Here is a 19,059-nt window from a genome sequence, read left to right as displayed (position 1 = left end):
ACACAATTGCTCATGCACACAAAGCCAATGAATTTCCAACTACATGGAAATAAAAACACACATGCTAAAACTCCACCAAACTGCGCTCCTTCTGCCAGCTGGAAAAGGAAGGTTAGAGTGTTTCTTGTTTTCCCTATTTTTTACCCACACAGCAAACACTGGGATACCAAATAAAGACCTGTATAGAAAAGGTGGAGCAGTATAAAGTGGACAAAAATACCTGAAGCAAACTCTGCTGCTTTGCCTAGGAGGAGCTGCTATTTCACTTTGATGCCTGCTGAAGTTGTAGATTCCTCCCTTGGTCTCAGCAGTGATTTTCTTTCCTTAATTAATCAATTACACATGTAACTGTGGTCCATTAGCAAGGCAGATGACTGTCTTCAGACTCTGATTACTGGCTTTGGAAGGGCCCAAAAATATTTCAGTAGGATGAATAAATTTCCTCTATGAGGTTTTAATGAGACCATTTAGCATTCTTTTAAAAAAAAACAACGAGAACTGAAATGGGCATAATAAGCCAACTCCACCTACATCACGCACTTGGGAAAAACAACAGGCCCCAGTTTTAGACCCTGTCTGCGCTTAATTGTACTTGGAAGAGTGCATAATGGAGGACTAATGGTACCTATGCGTTTAGTTCACTTAGCAGTGGAGAGGGGATGATTTCCTACACGCAGTATAGCACTTTGCTTGGCTGTTTTATAAGATAATGATCAGGACACATACATTAGTAATAGACTGCCAGGACTAGTGTGTCCTGGGTTATAAAACCCAGCTGGTCATGATCATAGTTATTAATAATAAGAGTAATCTGCATTTCTAAATCACATCTGACTGCAAGAGCTACCAGAGTCTGTTTATATAATGTACATATTGCAGTAAGTCTAATTTCATCTGTGCATAAACATAGGGGCATTTTTCAGTGTGGGGCATGTTTTCAAAGAAACAAAAGCTCAGTTATTAGAACAACTCAGTATACTGTGCTGCACACAAAAATACAGGATTTCAGTACTTAGTTTTCTGACATCTTCCCATAATATACATAGTGTGTCTATTCATTTCATTAATCCATTATTGACAAGAAGAGCTCAGAACTTTGATTTGAAATCTCATCTGAGATTCTGAAAGCCTCTAGTCTCTAGCAAGTGCTTGCCCCTGGGTCACTGCTACTATTATGTGCTGATTTGCATTTACATATTTTATTTGGAGGCTTCATTGCTTTCTCCTATCTGAATTTCTTTCTGACACTGAGGATGAAAACGGTGATCAACATGGGACATCAGCAACAGCTCACAGCTGTTCCCAACCCTGTTATGTTCCCTCAGCCTTTCTTAATGTTTCACTGATGATTTTTCAAACTGAGAGGCTTAAAGCCAGGAAATTCCTGAAACATTAGTTCTGAACTCAAGTGCTAAAAATATACATTTCATATAATGCTGAAAAGAAGACAAAGTGATCCCCACTCTACATTTGCCAGAGCGTCTCTGAAATCCAAGGAAATTAAATTTATTATTCACTCAGCATTGCCAAGTGGACGGGTAGAAGCGTCTTGTTCTCTGCCAGTAGTGAGCATGATGACAAGTATATTGGCCATATTCTGGGACTTATTCTAGTAATTTTTTTACCAATAAGGGAGGCACCAGGGCCTTAAAATCCTTGCTGGAGTAGTGTCCTCCATCCCTGCTGGAGTAGTGTCCTTCATCCCTGCTGGAACATCTCCAGAGCTCCTGGTGCTGGCCCAAGCTATGGAGTCCACTGAGCTTTCACTTCTGTTTCCTCTAAGGATATTCAAACACTATTGAGGAGTGAGATGTTAGGAATATATGGCTAAAATGGCCCAAAAGCTGGGATAAAGGCAGCTCAAGCAAGAAGCAATTTGCATTGTAAAGAAGTCTTATAAGTATGCAGCCTATAAATAACTGCCTCCGTTTGTGACAAATGTCACCAGACTGATTTGAGCTGCTTTGGAGGCGGAACGGATAGCAATTATCTATCACCCCAGAAGATGCTCTCAACAAATGATTCACATTTGAGGGGGGGGATGGTGTGATGTTTTGTTTTGTTTTGTTTTGTTTTCCTGACAAGTAATTTCAACACGAAAGTCCAGGTTTTCAAAGGCTTCAGACTTAGAGTCACCTCTGCAGGCCATTTGCATCTCCTCAACCCATCAGCCCTATTGCACTTTGCTTTGTGTTGCTCAAACTTGAAAGTAAAACCTGAAAAGGATCAGAAGGCAATGGAGAAGATTAAGTCTTCGGGTATTTACATAGTTTCAGAGTTATGGTGGCTGAGGAAAAGCTTGCTGTGGCACCTGGAAAGGCAGCAGCCCACAAATCACTACTGGCTTTTGGTTTAACGTTAGCTCTGGAGTGGGAGAATGGCCCATGTTACAGCTGACTTCTCGTAAAAAAACTGCTTAGGCATCCATTCAGCTCTCTCCAGGTCTGGGCATAGACAGCATTGGGATGGTAAAAGAGGAATATCGGTATAAATATAGTCAATACAGATCTTGCAGTGTGCTCCACTGAATTAACTCAGGTTTTCTGGAGTTGTAGAAGTTCTCAAGTAGAGGCTTGACCCCCACAATTTTCTGCTACAAGCTGCAGAAACACAGATGAGCTCAAGAGAATTAGCTTCAGCTCCACCGTATGAAAATTTGAGGGAGTTTAACTCTGTAGTGCCAGAATGTCACCTTTTTAATCTTGACCACCTGTCATCTACATTTTACAGCCACTGTCTTGTCCTTCTGCCTCCAGCCCACTGCAGCCAGGTCTTCAATGAAGCCTGTACCTCTTGCACATCTGTTGGGAACCACTTCCAAACCCATGCCTTTCCTCCCCTGCCTTTCTGGTAGTTTTCTGTGTTCCTCAGGACGTGCAAACACTAGACAGGAAATTCCTGGGGTCTGGCTAGTCATGGGCCAGACTTCAGGGCACTTGTTTTCTCTTCCAATAGCACACATACCATTAATAGGCAATAAACTTCAGATCTTAGGGCACTTGGAGTGATAAGTGAAGATTCAGGGATCATTTGAATGTGCTCATCTAGATTATTTATATTTGTGCTTAGTTTGGGGAATAAAATGTGAGTTTAATTGAGCATCTTGAGTGCAGCGTGTATCTTGTGTACTTTCAGATGTGTTTGTGAAAATCTTCTGAAGCTGTCTCTTGGAGTCTTCTTCAGAGAACAGTTTTGCAATTACCTGACCCTCACTGTAGTTTGACAATTTTAAGCAATTTTCCCTAGAAGAAGTGCTCTTACTGAACCCAGGGCATTCAGTGGAGGAAACAAACTCCCACAGAGGCAGAAAAATCACTCTAATTCACCTGGTGAATTCACTTTCAGCAAAAAGCCCATGAAACAGATCCCATTACCCTGTCCCTGAGTTAGGGACAAGAGGAACAGCATTGGTCACTTCCCCAGACGTGACTGTGGATGGGAGCTGTCAGTCCTTGAGACACCGTGAATCACAGACAGCAAAGTCAACTCCAAACTTTGCAGCTTCCTCCCTCTGTCCCTGGCAGATGCATCTTAAACAGGGATGTTTGCAGGGAGAGCCCAATTTCATGCCACCTGCCAGCGGCTGAATCTCCAAATCCCCAGTCATATTCTGCAGCAAGCTGAGATCTTGCTGAAGTCAATGGACTCGGCTCTTTGCAGGACTGGGCTTTCTGGTAGCAGAAGTGATCACACAGGATGTTGTGACAAACCAATATCAGATCACATACGTATCCCAATCCAAGCAGGCAATGACTACAGGCTTAGGCTGTGTGAATTGCTTTATATCCTATTATAAAAGTATCGGTTCCTCACTGCCATTCAGGCAGTTTAAGAGACGGCAATGGCAAAGTTATCAACACCTTCACATTTTCTGTTTTGTTACCTCCAGTACAAATATCAATTACACAGTCTGACAAGGAGAAAATGAAATTGTAAAGTGTTAGGCTGCAGGTATTTAGTTCAATGATTGGGGTTGTCTTTAAAACACTATAATGACACTATCCAAGCCAGATAACAGAGAGATGGGATATTACGTGCATTCCTACACTTTGAATTTAAATTAAAATTTGCTGTGATTTAAGATGCTATCTGCTTTGAAGGTCTATGCTTTCTTTGGAGAAAATAATTATTCTCAGCTAATAATGCAAGTCACTAGTCTAGTGATTAGTACATTTGCAACAGGGTAAATTTGCTTCCGATTGTCAAAGACTCAGGTGCATTATTTACTGTGTGATAATCTCAACCTGGAATGAATCTTTGACTTGAAAGGACACCTGTTCTTTAAAGCTCATCAGCAACTTGCCCTGCTTTTGTTTATGCCTCAGTTTGGAAGGTACATTTTTCTTTGTGATTTGCAGAAGTCATTACCAAATGCTTGAAAGTCCATCAGCCAGGTTACCTTGATAATTTCTTTTATGAATAGTAATAACAACAATGACAATAAATAAAACTAAATTATGTCCAAAGGAAAACAAAGTAGTCACTTGTGAGTTATGATTGCAAAGATAGGTAGTAAGAAAGATGCAAGGACATAATATAGGTACTGACGGCATCATCCCGCATGTCTCATTTTGAAACACAATTAATCAGACCCCCATCAAGGACTTTACTCATAGACGTAATGTCAGGCAACAGGTTCTTGTTACAAAGGGAAAGGGGAGCAAAGAACGAATAGTTCAGGATTACAACCACAGAACAGCTTGGGACAGAACATTGTAGTGCTTTATCCCTAAATCAGCTCAAGGGCAGACACCAAACTAGATTAGGATCCCTATATGGCAAACAGAAAGATCTAGAATTTCCTCCACATTGGCATTAATGCTTTGTGCAGTTATATGAGAATGCCTGCTACGCCCTTTGAAAAGCACCGCCATTGCAGTGGAAATCTCTGTTGCACAAACATTTCACTTTGTGCTGGTGGTTTCTTGTCATGCATGAGGAAATCCTGACTGAGATATGCCTGGTGTTAGCTCAGCCCCTATTCCTTCCCTGCCACTGTCTCACATACTGGAGGAATTCATTCTCAATGATTATGTTACTGATAAGGGAATTCCCAGGACTACAGTGACTGAACATGTTGGATTTACATAATCTTGCTTAAAAATCAACATTGCATTTGCATCATGTCACCAATTTCCAACTGCATCAAATGAGGGCGGATACGTGGGGAAGTCATACCTGAAGATCAAGAGATAAAACAGAGAGAAAGAAAAGAAGGCAGAAGGTGATTTTCCCAGATTTTGCTGTGCCATGAATCACCTCAGAGATCTAGTTCAGAAAGTCTTTCTTTTGAAGTGAGAAAAAGCTGTCAGCTTTCCAGCAAGCCACACAACCACCCTAATTCTCATTCAGAGAACCTGCGACCCACACCTCGGCTAGTTTGGGGCTGGCATGCACAACAGAGATTCCACCTAAGGCCCTTGCTTTGCACTTTGACCAGTGTTGTACTGGGAGAAGCCACTGGAAATGCCCATTACAATGCCTCACACCAATGGTCCAAAGAAGGTTATTGTCTTCTGGTTAGCTTGGTAACCTGATAGAATAGGTAACAAACTGAAGGTTGCTGACACATCATGAGTAGCTTACACTCTGAGTTTCCCCTCCGCTTGGGCTTGAGTGGAGCCAGTCTAAAAGCTACTCCTCTTCTCAATGAATTTCGTCAAAACACCATCCCCAAGTGAACAAGATTTCCAGCAAATGGCCACACATTCTCCCCTACAAGCGCAGGGTGTGAGCTGGGAAAGTCTTTTAACTCATCTGTGACACCATTTACTCCTGTGACAGTGGATATAAACTTTGGGTTGTCTCTCTCAGAGGGTGTAAGAGGTTTATCTTCTCACTGCTGTTGATTGAGCAGTCCGAGACTAGGACCATTAGGCTGTTTAGGCTACCTGTGCATTGCCACGGAGCTGACTGGGATCTCAAAATCTCCGGACAAGAATTTCTCCCAGAGCTAAAAGCAGAGTGATCAGAAAAAGCTGCAATTGCTAAAACTCTGTTTTTAAGACCAGATAATGATCAGAAAAGGGTTTCGGTTTGAATTTGGGGTTTTTGGTTGGTTGGTTTTTAACATTTCCCTGCATAATTTTCTCATTTGGATTTCCTCCTCTTTGTGCAGTCCTACCTCTAAAGCCCATCTAAGGCAATTTTTCATCCCCAGTGGACATCAGAAGGTTGCAATAACCATGGCCATGATTTGGAGATACTTCAGCCTTGAACTCCTCTGTGGTGAGTGTGGCATTCACCCCAAGTTTTATACTGAACCTTGACCTAAGGAGATAGGGAAACTGATTTCTTGGGGTTAAATTTGCACCACTTAAAAAAGAAAGCTGTTTTAATCAACCTGGAGGAGTGACATGCTGCAATACCAGAGATAAATGCCAGCAAAGTAACAGAGCTTCAGGACATTGAATAGTAATTGCCATCCCAAAACCAAAAAAACTCTGAAAATCTGCCAAAGAAGGTCTCTTGGGCCCCTAACTCAGGAGTGATCACACAGAGAGCAAGAGATCTGCCCCAGGAACCAACACAAAGGTGACACTGTTCCTGTCCTCTTCCAGGTCGGATGTGAAAGGGGACAAAGTGACTTAGCAGAGTCCTACAGCTGGGCCGAGCCAAGGCTGCGAACTCTTTATGATCTCTTTGGATAAGGTCAAACAAGGGCTGCAAAAAAAGTACTTCTGAAATATATATATAGGCTCAGTAGTGGCTGGTTTCTGCAGGGCAGTTTGTTGTTCAGGGGTCTAAGGGAAAGAAGAGGGCTGCTGGAAAGTTTTCAAAGCTCTTATCCTTACCCTGAATAAGAAAGGATAAAAGTGCTGAATTTGTCATTCAAAGATGCATTTCGAGAGAGTGAGTACAATACTCTCTTCTCAGTCTGAAGCAGAAGATTTCAAGGCAAAGAAAGGGCTCCCTCTGGAGAAATATTACCAGCTCCCTCTGAAACCCCACAGCTGGCATGGATCCTGCTCCAGCTGCTGTCCTGCCTGAGGCACTCCACCACCGAGATGGGAAGATATGTCATCCCTGGGGTCAGTGTCTTTACTTTGCTAGGGTTACAAAAGAAAGGAATGAAGCCACTTGAGATCTGGCTTTGGTCTCCTTGCAGTTAGGTCTGTTTATATTTACTGGATAGCTCTTTGTTTTGTTTTCTATGGTGAATCAAAAACTCCTCAGGGAAACCCAACTTCTTGGTTCTCAGAGGGAAATTATCAGTGTAAAACTCATGGTGGACAGCAGCTGCATCCAGCTGTGGTGGGAGCAAGCTTGCAAGGCTAGGGTAAAGCCTAAAGCCTTGCTTAACTAGATCACAAGTCTCAAGATGGGTTCCGTGGTTTCTATAAGCTGTGAGAAGGGCAACTGCAACATTTGTTGTTGGTTGGTTACTTTTCATCAGGCTCAGTCCTCTGATCTGAATCACTTACCACCCATATAGGGAAAGCATTGAGGATTTGTGGCCACAGGTTCTTTTGAGGTGATGAGCAAAGCACTTAGAGATAAATGTGATGTCCCTTCTCTTACGTTCATAAAACAGGGAAGCAGGAGGGGTTCATGAGATCACTCTGGGAAGAGACTTCTCATTTTAAGAGCTCAGATTTTAACTGCAGAGGGTTCTGCCTGTGCTTGAGGTTGGAGAAGGAGGAACCAGTGAGGCAATGCTGGTGACATCTGGCCATGATTAGCTGGGCTGGAGACCTTGTCTACAAAACCCATTCACTGCAGCATCTCAGCAGGTGCCCCAGGAGTCACTGCCGGTGCTGACCTGTTCCTAGGTCTGTGGGTAAGGCACCAGCCAGCCTAGAGCTCTTCTCCAACTCACCACATTTTAACAAGGTATTTGCATGTCCACCAGAAACCACTTAGGAGCTGCAGGCCAAAAGCTTGAAAACCATCGCACTAGTCTACTGAAGCTGACACTCTCATATTTTCTCCCCCATATTTACATTCACTTTGCTCCAGGTTTGCACAACCCCCTTTTTCAAAAGCTTTGGCACTAGACTTCTCGCTCTTCTCTAAACTTTCTAATCTTTGCTGGTTTTATCTCCTTTTGCCTGACTTCCCTCGAGGGGGGGTGTGTGTCAGACCCCTGTGACCCACAGCACCCTGTGCGTGCATGATGTGGGTCCTGGCCAGGCCTCCCTGTCCTGGGTGCAGCCTCCTGCGCTGCAGCTCCTGCTGAGCCGGGACTGGCGAGCTCTGCTGTGGGCAACTGCTGCCATCTCCTGGTCTTACTCAGACTAACCGGAGGGGTCCGAGCACCGGGCAGAACCAGTGAGGTCACTCGTGATAATTTGGTTTTGTATATAAATGCATATGCGTGCGTTTATAGGTATAGCTATACATATATTTTTATAGGTGAAAAAAGTACTGAAAAATGAATTTATATCTCACTTGTAATTTTTTCAAATAGTACCTTTGAGGGTTAGTGCAGTAATAACTGTATTACATTTAAAATGTTAAAAATTATATACCAGCCCTGTTTTCATTATCATGGGCCAAGGTGGCCCCAAGTCCTTCAGTTAATTCTTCTTGCCCACTGAGAACGCTAAAAAATATCTGTGGCAACCTCTTTGGCTAGTTCTTTTTGTGTTATACACATCTGCTTACAAGAAACTGGCCTGAGAAACACAACCTCGCTTTATATAAGCCACAAAGTTGTATCGGTGTTTGTGCATTGGCAGGGTGCTCAGTCTCCAGCATTTTCTGTCACAAGCTGGAGAAACAGAGCTCCATCTCCCAGCACCAAGTACCTCGCTAAGTTGTTGCTCTTCCCTCAACTTTTGAATGAATATGAACTCAAATTACCAAGTCTGATCTCTACTTTAAGAGTCCCAAAACTAGGATCTGTGATATAGGAGCACTGATAAAATGATGGGTCATCTTACCATAATCTAACTCAAATCATATTCCCAATATCAAGTCAAGTCACTTCACAATTCAGAAGCATTACTCACACCAATTGCTGGATTTAGTGGCTACTGGAATTGCTGTCATTTCCAGCCTTCTTCCTCCACTGGGTAACCTCCTGTGACAGCTTGGGTGAACCTACGCATCCAGGGAATCTGGGTCATTTATTGGTAGCTACAAGAATCTGTGCCAGAAACTCCACATAGTGAGAAACATGAGATGGTCAAGGTAGAATCATCAGTGTGAAAAAATAGGAACAGAGATTTGCAAATGTTTTCTTATCATCCAGTCCATCCTATGCTATCTCAGGCAGCCGTGTCACATAATCCTGCTCTTAAATTCCCTGTGCCCTACTTTAAAATTAGTCAGGGGTTTGGTTTTTTTTATGCACAGGTTTTATCAGCAACCTTGTCTGCACATTCAAATATGGGATTTTTTTTTTTTTCCTGCTTACTGAGATTTCAGCCTTACACAGAATATCAACTAGCCTGGAGTAAGAACCACTCAAAAGCACCTCCAAGGCTTTCAGTGCAAATCTCTGACCTTTATTTTAAAGCCCACTTATTCTTAGAAAATGATTTTCGACAGTGTTTGCTAATGCACAGTTTTCTACATAAAGACAGAACACACACAAGGAGCTTACGGACCGCTGACTCCATAGCTCTGTACGCTGCAGTTGGACATGAGCAATGCAAAATTCACGGCTGGCAGCTCCCACCTGAGACCAGTCCTCACCAGCTTCCCCAGACTGCTGCTAGCTTTGGTCCACCCAGTGGGACCCCAGCTCAGATGCATCCTATGGGACCCAGCTAAACTCAAGCTGAGGAAAAGTGCCAGATTTATTCTCCTGATGATGGAGGTACCTTCATGATTCTTTTATTACGTTTTTCAATATCTTCCGGCTCTTTGTCTCTCACTTGAATATTAGCTTTAGATTGTTGCTTATGCAGTGTACATGAAGGCAGGATTTACCTGACAACCTTTCAGCACCTGAATGTCTTATCAACAAGCCAAAATCACCCTGAATAAAACCCTGCTGACCTTTCCCGTGGATGGGGCTTTGGGCAACCTGGTCTAGTGGAAGGTGTCCCTGCCCATGGCAGGGGGGTTGGAACTAGATGATCTTTAAAGTTCTTTCCAACTCAAACCATTCTATGATTCTATGATTGAGTGGGTCTGGGGGAAGAGACATCGCTGCATTTTATGGAATATGTAAAGCTCAAATACATGCATAAGCCCCATAGTCTGCCAACCAGCCTTCACTGCTTATACCATGAGCTCTTTTCCCACTCAGCTGATGTTGTGCAGGTCTCTACCATCCTGCTCTGAAAGCATGGAGTGGATAGTTAGATTTATACAAAGAGCTGCAAATAAAAAAAAAAAAAAAAAAGAGCAGACATCCTTAGAAATACATCCAGAAGAGTCTATGCTATGGTCAAATGGTGTGCCAAGCTACAAGAAGCAGCGCTCTTTTTTTGGACATATTCTTGTTACAAAGCAGAGTTTAGCTTTCCCGTTTTACACAACACTTAAAAATATTTAACGCTTCTTCCACCAGAAAACTTTTCAGGATAAAGATTTTTTCATGTAGTGTGTTACGAATTACACAGTGTGAAAAATGGTGATAGAAGGGAGACTTAACTGAGGTGGGATTGTTTGAGAGAACAAGGACGTACATGTTGCAAACATCAGAGGAAGTCCCCACATTGTTGGAGTACAAAGTTACCTGCGACAGCCCTTGTAAAAGGACTCAAAGTGCACATTAGACACAAACACTACAAGAGTCATTCTTTTTCTTCCAGATTTTTAATGTGATGGAGAGAACAAAAACAAAGTCCATTGGAACAGCTGCAATTTCCAGTGACAACCAGACACAGATCAAATAAAAAAAAATAAAAGAAGAAAGGTTTCAAATGAAAAAAGGAACCGAGGGACTGGAATTGGCTATTTCACACACAGAGCCGACAGAACATCTAAATGAAACGTTTCATTAAATGCACAACACTGAGTGTTATTTACAGTGGAACTTGCAGTGTGTGTACGTTTATACAGCACTAGAATCACATACAGCAAATAAATTTCTTTCATTTTATTTCTTTTGCAGTTCCCAGGCTTGATTCTTCCTAAAAGCAGCATTTGCTAATATGAGGGTGAGAAACTGAGGGAAAAACTTTATGGAAATATAATGTATAGGGCTCCAATCTACATAAACCTAAAAATATACTCTTCGGTTTTGTGTGTCCTTTGGAAAGTCGAAGGACATAAACAGGGAACATAAACGCACCTAGGACCTCCTTAACAGTATCAGAGTATACTCTGTTGTTGGAGGTCTCAAAGCAGGACCTGGAAGAGACCTGCACACCTGCAGAAAGCTCGGCTCTGTGCAGCCTCGCTCTGTGTCCCTGTGTGAACCCAGCCTTGGGGCTGGACCACTCCCCAGCTCAGAGAACATCCCTCTGTGCACCTCTCCAGTATCACCGGAGGACATCAGGCTGCCTGACCACTCCCCAGTGTGCAGAACATTCAGCTCTGGATATGGGTTTTCCAACAGTGACCCTTTTCTTAGTCCAAAAGATCTGCACACCACTGTTTATAAGTCACATAGCATTTCACGGGGATGAGGATCATGTGGGCAAGGAGGGGATCACCCCACCCAGCCCAAGCTGCAGCCACCACCAGCAGGATGCAGCAGAGCCAAAGGCAGTGGCAGGAGCTGTCCTGCACACCTGAAGTAAAGGAGTAGGTATACAACAATGGGTTAAATCGACAGGGAATATAAGGAGGCAGAACTCTTACCGTAATACCACTAGTCTTTCATAATAATATCAACAGTGTTTTGTGTTCCTCTAAATGTCTGTTTCTGCATGCTCAGAAACTCAGTAATGAATTCCCCCTGTGACCCCCATTACACTGCTGTACAGCGAAAGACATTAAGTCACAGCAGGCCAGTTCGGGTTCCCTAGACCCACCTTTCCCACGCCACAAAGTCCCTGGCTAAGTGGCTGTACTGGTGTGCCACGCATGCATGAAGCAGTCCAGCTGTCCTCTAGACGAGGTCTTTGGGATTTAAGGCAAGTCCCCTGTCTTGGTCCTCTGTGCCCCTGTTGCAGTGAAGTTCATGAATCCAAGGAAATAGCGCTCTGCAGAGATCATCAGTGGACACGCGGTCAGCAGTTTTCTCTGTGGGTGGTCCAACATATCCAAGACAAGGAGACTGTCACTGTGGCAAACATAGGCAGCGGGAACCAATGGAGGAGGCATGCTGTCCCTTGCACTGCAGGTGTAGTGCTGATTTTACAGTAGAAATAAAGCTGAGCCATCAGAGGAGGTGCCTGATGAGAAATCTCCCCCTGCACGGTGCTCCAGGGCTCTGTGGCTCAGGCTCAGCCTAGCAGGTAGCTCATGGCTTGAAGCCGAGACCCAAACCAAAACAGAGCCAGTGCTGAGGGGACTGGACCCATCAACCATTTTGCTCTGGGGAACAGCAGTGTGAAGCCTACATTGATATAGACTGTGACAAGGACAATAAACAAACACATCAGGAGTATTGACTAAGCCTTGTGCACACCGAATTTGGATGGAAGCCATCAGCCCAGGTGTCACAAAGGCAAATGCCTGAGCTGGAGCCGTTGCCCTGGATTTCTCTGTTATGGAAGGAGAGGAGCAGGGCCATCCAGGACCATCCATCTTCTTCTCAGCATGGTGCCTAAAAGTGGTCACGTATATTGCCTATGCCTTTCAACTGAGAATAATGGGAACCCAGGGTGATGAGTTCCTATCCAGACATCTGACTTGTAGGTGTCTAACGCTAGGCAATACGGTTTCCCCTTTGCATTTCCTTTCTTCCTTCTCTGTTCATTTTTGTCCTTTCCCAGGCCCTTGCGTACCAGCTGCAGTGTGTGTTTGCACTTTTGTGTTAGGTCATGAACTCCCTGGTGAGGTGTCAGGGATAGGAGCCTTGTCATGACACAAGTGCATCGTCCTCCAGCCCACAGGGGACTCACTCATGCATTTTAGGAGTGCAGAGTTTCTACAGTCGTGTGGGTAGCCTGTGTGACATTGAAAACAAGATCCTATGGCTCTTTACCTTGTCCCAGCTAATCTCTCGAAGGTGAGGTTTAGCAGCCTATGAAAGAGCCATTCTGTAATGAAGGAAGGTTTCCAAGACTGGATAACATTTCCTGATATTACCTTACCATTTCTATCTCCTCAAGACCTCAATTTCTTCCTTCTCTGAAAATTAACAAAGAAATTTTGAAAAATAAATGCCGTCATTAGTGTCACTGTACAATGTCAGTGAACACGAATAGTCAGGTTTGCTGTCAGAGCACTGGATAGATATGGAACTAAGAGTGCTTCATAAAATAAATAAAGTCCTCACTCCACAGAGCAACACAACAGAATAGTCCAGAAAATGAAACAAACTTTTTTCCCAAAATGCAATATAACTGGCATGCACAGCCCAACAAAATGGATGAAGCGTAAAGACCATGGTGATCTTTTGTGTTGAAATACATATTTAACTGCTTCTCACCATGCAAAAGGACGAGACATTCTACAAGGAAAAAAAAAAACCACATTCTGGGCTGTAATTCTCAACAGAAGCTGTGAAACACTGCCAAAGGACATAATTACATTCACTCCTACCTTAGAGAAGGAACCTTGCTGTTTTGAAGACAAATCAAAAAAAGGCCCTAAGCTACCCATAAAATGAAGAAATGAGGCATAATAAGCTTGGTTATTACAGCAGCTTGTGATTTTATCAATTTCATAAACCTCAGAATAAATCTCAAAAATCCCAAGTAGCCCATTGTAGCCTAGCTGCTCCATAAGTGTTTATCCCTGATTGACACAATGAAAAAAGTGATGCTCATTACAGGGTTTTGCCTCATTGGCAAGGATTTGCTTCTTCTAATCTAACCATGCTCTGTGTCCTTCAGCTGTCCTCTGCAGCAGCACCGACACTGACTCCCGCAGTTGCGTGGGGCTGGCCCTGGTGTCAGCTCTTAGTGTATCTAACTGTCTCTGTGCAGCTGAAGGTAGAGGTGTTAGACTTCAATCCTGCTGGATTTCAGCCTAGCCCTGTGTGTTTTTCTTAAAAAAAAAAAAAAAAAAAAAAGGAAGAAAAAAAAAGAAAGAAAAAAAAAAAAAGGAAGAAAAAAAAGGGGGGGGGGGGGGCGGATCCAAAGAAAGGTAAGTAGGAAGATCATTAGCAAAAGTACAAAAGAATTTTTTATGTCAGAAAATATCCTGGTGAGACAAATTCCCTGCATTATGTGACAAGTTTCCAATCAATTCTGGTCTATTGCTGAGCTTGTTGAAAGGGTATAATTAGTGCTATCTAGTCAATTGTGAGCATTGGTGTGTTATTTAACAGTATGCATTTCATTCTTGCTTCCCAAAAAAGTACATCCAAAAATACACAACTCGCTTTGCTTCTAGATGCAACAGAATTTAACTCATATGATAAAAAGGGCATATGAATTTCAAAAATGGTCTTTACAGGATATCAAACTTAACTGCGCCACTTAATGGAGAATTTAATGTTCTGTACAGTAAAAGCTCACTGTGTGCATTCCCTGTGTAACAAGTTAAATGGCTTTAAGTAACTGTGCTTACAGTGCTTCAATGAGACCCAAGTATATAAGAAAATCAAGCATCATATTCTTTAAATAATATGGCTAAAATGCTGGTAAATTCACAATTACCATACTCTAGGTATCAGACAAAAAGTCCTCTATTTACACTGGATAATATGTACACATTTGGTTTGTGGAATGCTCCAACATCATATCAATTTGTCCTCTGTGAAAGTTGTAGGAAAAAAACCTCTTAATCATCATAGAAATATATATTCCCAGCCATCAATGCATTTAAATATTTGGTGTCTGGATATAAAGAATGAAGTGTCACTAAATTGGTCATGACTGCAGATAATCTTGAAGTAGTGGGATTAGTTTTTAGTGTTTCTCTTAAGATCTTCTTAAGGGTGCAGAAATTAAAAATTATAACTTTCAATAGCTGATCACTTCAATGTGTGTATGTACGTTTGCAAGTATGTGTAAATACATATATATATATATAAAATTCTGTATATATTTCTTTCCCAGACCAAGAAGGTGCCTAGTGATTCTCAATGCCCATGTGAAGACAGTAAAGGGTTTTGAAACCCTGTTTCTTCTGAGGGAGCCGAGCACTCACCCTCATATCCTCCAGAAATCAGGACTCTCTCACTCTTTCAGGCAGTTCAAGTGGTAGCCCCAAAACCAAGACAGCTAGGGTCACTAGTCACATTTGTAGCTGTTGTCCCTACTGCTGGAGCTCACCTACAGTGGGTTTGTCACCTGCCTCCCCTTCGGATGCCCCTTGGGTCTGAGCACAGCTGATATGAATTGCCAAGGAGTGCTGGGCAAGGCAGGCAGTATCTGGCAGCTCGGCAAAGGCATGAGGGGGTCAGGATCTGTTCTCCCGTCGGACACGCTCGCACCCATGCAGGTGCACACATGCACGAAGCCACTGTTCGCGTGCTGTGTCGTTACACTGGGATGGAGAGGGAAAGGGTAGACTCCCAGTGTTGGCAAGGTTAAACCCGAGCTCTGCAAGGGGTGTATAGTAGCTGCATGCACCAGTTGTGGCTGTAAAAGGGTCAGAAACTAGGGGTTTCATTTTTATCCCTTTGGGCTCTTCTTTCCCTCTGCCCTCTCTCTTTGAGGTATCGACAGAACAGTATAGAAATGGATATTTTGATTTTTCCGAACATGGCTCTTTTTTGTTGTTCTTCTACATCCGCCTCCCAACCCCCTGGCCTCAGTTGCTCACATCAGGACCTGTTCTCGAGTCTCTGGCAGGCGCAAAGCAAGCAAGCCGCCTCCAACCAGAGCAGAGGAAGCCAGAAGGATGGGAACCACCTTGGTTATCCCTACGAAGGAGGCAAAGATTGAATTCCCCAGGATGGCACCAAACTTGCAAAGCCCATTGAGGATGCCAAAGGCCGTTGCCCTGCGGGGAAGAAAAGCAAAAAGCAGTGGTTAGGAGACAGGTTCTTGGCATAACTACAGAAGGTCAGGATGGTAATTTTGTGAATGCTTTTATGTTGCCTAGGCTACGCTTCCAGCAAGTAAAGCCAGGCACACTAAATACATATATAAATAGATGTCAGTGTTTTGCATGTCTGTGTGAATGAGGAGAATGTCTGTGTGTACTTGTTTCTCCTTTTCGTCTCAGCTTCTCCCTAGCCCTAGAGTGGCCCACTATGACAGCCTTTGCCCTCCCCAAAGACAGCACGACACAACTTGCTCTAGAAACTTGTCAAAGCCCTTCCAAGCGCTGGCTGGAGTGGGTTGTCACCAGAGAAACAACCAGGGCTCTCCTCCAAAACCTGCTGCACCCAGCAGGTAAAAGCACACTGCCTTCAAAGCACAGTTCTTCTCCTTCCCTTCTGGTTTCCCCCAACAGCCTGAAAAAGGTAAAACAGGCTTATAATGATGTCACGATGAAAGATTTCATCTGCAGCACATTCTCCCGAAGCTTCCTGTGCTGCCTCATCTCCCAAACCATTCTGTGCACATGGTTGTCTCCAGATTGTGGAGGGAAAGGCTGTCACGGTGATGAGCTATGACAAGAGGCTGAGGGATGCAGTCTGAAAGGCCAGACCTCCAGGCACCTCCATGGGAATGATAGACTCTGTATTTTATCTGCCTATAGTTTCCATACACCCACACAACTCCTTGCATACAAGCCACCATGCATACAGAATTGCGCTTGCAAATGTCTGTGCTGATCCCGTATAGCTGCAGGACTACCCAACCCTTAAGGACTGGTGGGGAAAAAAAAAAATACACCTCCCCCATCTACATGTATCTAGAGCAACTTTTTCCATCAGGAATTGAGAGGACAAAGTCAGATGGTGGAGATTAAAAAGAGAAAAACTCTGAGCACCTTTTGTCAGTGGGGTAGAGCTCCACAGTGATCACATCTAGGGCATTCCAGGCAGCAATGCTGGCCCCGCAGAAGAGGCACTGCCAGCCGATCATTGCCGACTCGCTGTTGCCAAAGAAGAGAAAGAAGCAGCACACTGCCGAGATCAACATTGAGCCACCTACGGGGGGAAACCAAGAGAAAAATGTTGGCACCAGTTTCCCCTCTCCACAGTTGAGCAAACACATTTGTTCATAAAGATGGTTTTCAAGTGATGGTGTTTCACCCCAAAACAATTTAAATCTGCAAGAATCCAAAAATACCTTGATGCTGCCTATCTGTCATTCTCTGATGCTGGAAACCAGCCTGAAACTGTTCTCAATGACCATCTGATCTTGCTGATAGTCCTGCTCTGCAGAGACTCTGAAGACAGGCTTTTCCAGGCAGGTTTCCAGCATCTCAGACATCCAGATGGACCCAGAAAGAGCAGAGGCAAGTAAACATGAAAGTCAATGAGGAGGAAGAATCGTTGTGAAGGTTTTCCAACTTGAGTTTTGAGTGAAGAGCTGGTGCATTTCATATCATATTGAAATCACTTGACACATTTATAGTTTCAATTAGGATAATTTACAGTCAATTGTATGAAGCACTTGAGGTCTCTTTTAATTATAAGAACATCATTAGATTTCATGGCACATTTGCACAGGAGCCATAATTTTATGAACACCACCGAGGGAGAAAGTGAGAGCATTCATGCTCAGTTAGGCACAGTTCAGATTCAGAAATACTAATGGCTACATCACTGCCTTCTACCCCGTTGGGAATTTTCACCTGAAAGATGCAATTTTTGCAAAATCCAATTATCTTTCACTAGAAAGTTCTGCTGTTGCTGAAATGTCTCCATTCACTACCAGAAAACAAAAAATGTTGGGGGTTTTTGTTTGCTTGGGGTTTTTTGAATCAATTTGACACCATTCAAAATAATTTGGATGCTGAACTGGAACTAAAATGCTTCATTTTGGACATTCTGTTGCATTTTGCTACTGCGGTGCCCTGCCTATGAAAAGCTGCGGTGCAGGACTCCATATCCACCTCTCTTCCATGGACAAACCACATCCCCCACTGTGCAGTGTGGACATTCCCTCTTCTGAAGAGGTACAGTGCGGCATCAGGGTCACTGTGTGTGCACCAGGAGATCTGACATTTGGCACAGGAGAGGGTTTAGCAGAACATGATACAACTGAAGTCCCAGTGAGGCATATAACACAAAAGCAAATTTCAGTTTTCATGTTAAGCTGACCAGAAATAATATGTTCAACGGAGTGATACGGGTGGGATGCCAGAAGGCTGTTTCAATTGAAAATTCCATAGTGAAACATTTCAGCATGTCGTTACTAATTTTTGTCCCGTACCTTTCATTCTACAGAAGAAATAGCATTTAGGATTCCAGCTGTCATCTCAATTCCAGATGAAAATGTTGAAATACTGACATGTTTGCAGGGTGGAGAATCTGATTCTTATTCAGCTTTATTTATTTCCCACAGACCCTCTGGTTTGTTTGGGTCTTTTCCAAATTCACTGCATGAATGCTTATTCCCGCACACACCCCACACACCCCCCCGGCCCCCAGCATACATTCTTGACACACTGGTGGGGTCATCTTTCTTACCTTAACCTGTCTGATGGTGAGGCTAAACTAACTAAACTTCCTTCTGTTCTCAGAATAGAGGTAGCTAAGCTCAAGAGAGTGAATCATCCCTTACCCCTGAACCACATCCCTGATTCTATTAAACTCACTTGGCCGTCCCTCAAGGCATGATTCTCATAGTACTTGGAGAGCAAGGTCTGAATCCTGGAGGAAGCAACACTAGAAATTCCCAAAGTAATCATGAAGCTGATAAGGTGATAACTTATTCCCACAGCGCTAAAGGGTGGCATCTTGCTTGGCTGTGACATAGTCAGTTAATCTACCATATGCTCTCTGAAGCTGTTTGTAAAATCATTTGAAAATCAGAAAACTGAAAGAGGGAACTCTGGGCTGTCAAGCAGCCACATCAAATAATCTTTGTGAATATTCATTGCTACAAGCAAAGTGTTTGTTTATTTATACAGAGTGCTGTGGACATCAGCATCAACTCAACAGCACCAAGAGGTCCTGCTTCAGCTCTGACCCTGTTGTGCTGAGAGCTGGATAAACATACAGGCTTTGACATGAAAGTCAAAATAAAAAAGGAG

At 43.3% G+C, this 19,059-nt stretch overlaps 1 protein-coding gene across 2 annotated transcripts in view; it reads right to left on the bottom strand.

Annotated features, from left to right (window-relative positions):
• Positions 1-10,697: 10,697 nt before the first annotated feature.
• Positions 10,698-19,059, bottom strand: part of SV2B (synaptic vesicle glycoprotein 2B) — a 67,414-nt gene continuing 59,052 nt past the window's right edge. For both annotated transcript variants that reach the window (XM_075764732.1, XM_010307723.2), the window contains exons 12-13: positions 16,846-17,005; positions 10,698-15,906 (exon numbers count right to left, since the gene is read on the bottom strand). In XM_075764732.1, the coding sequence (XP_075620847.1) occupies positions 15,723-15,906; positions 16,846-17,005 (344 nt within the window). In that variant the 3' untranslated portion in view covers positions 10,698-15,722. The remainder of the gene's footprint in view (positions 15,907-16,845; positions 17,006-19,059) is intronic.

This window comes from Balearica regulorum, chromosome 12, assembly GCF_011004875.1.
Source record: "Balearica regulorum gibbericeps isolate bBalReg1 chromosome 12, bBalReg1.pri, whole genome shotgun sequence".
NCBI lineage: Eukaryota > Metazoa > Chordata > Aves > Gruiformes > Gruidae > Balearica > Balearica regulorum.
This window is presented reverse-complemented; position numbering and strand designations above follow the sequence as displayed.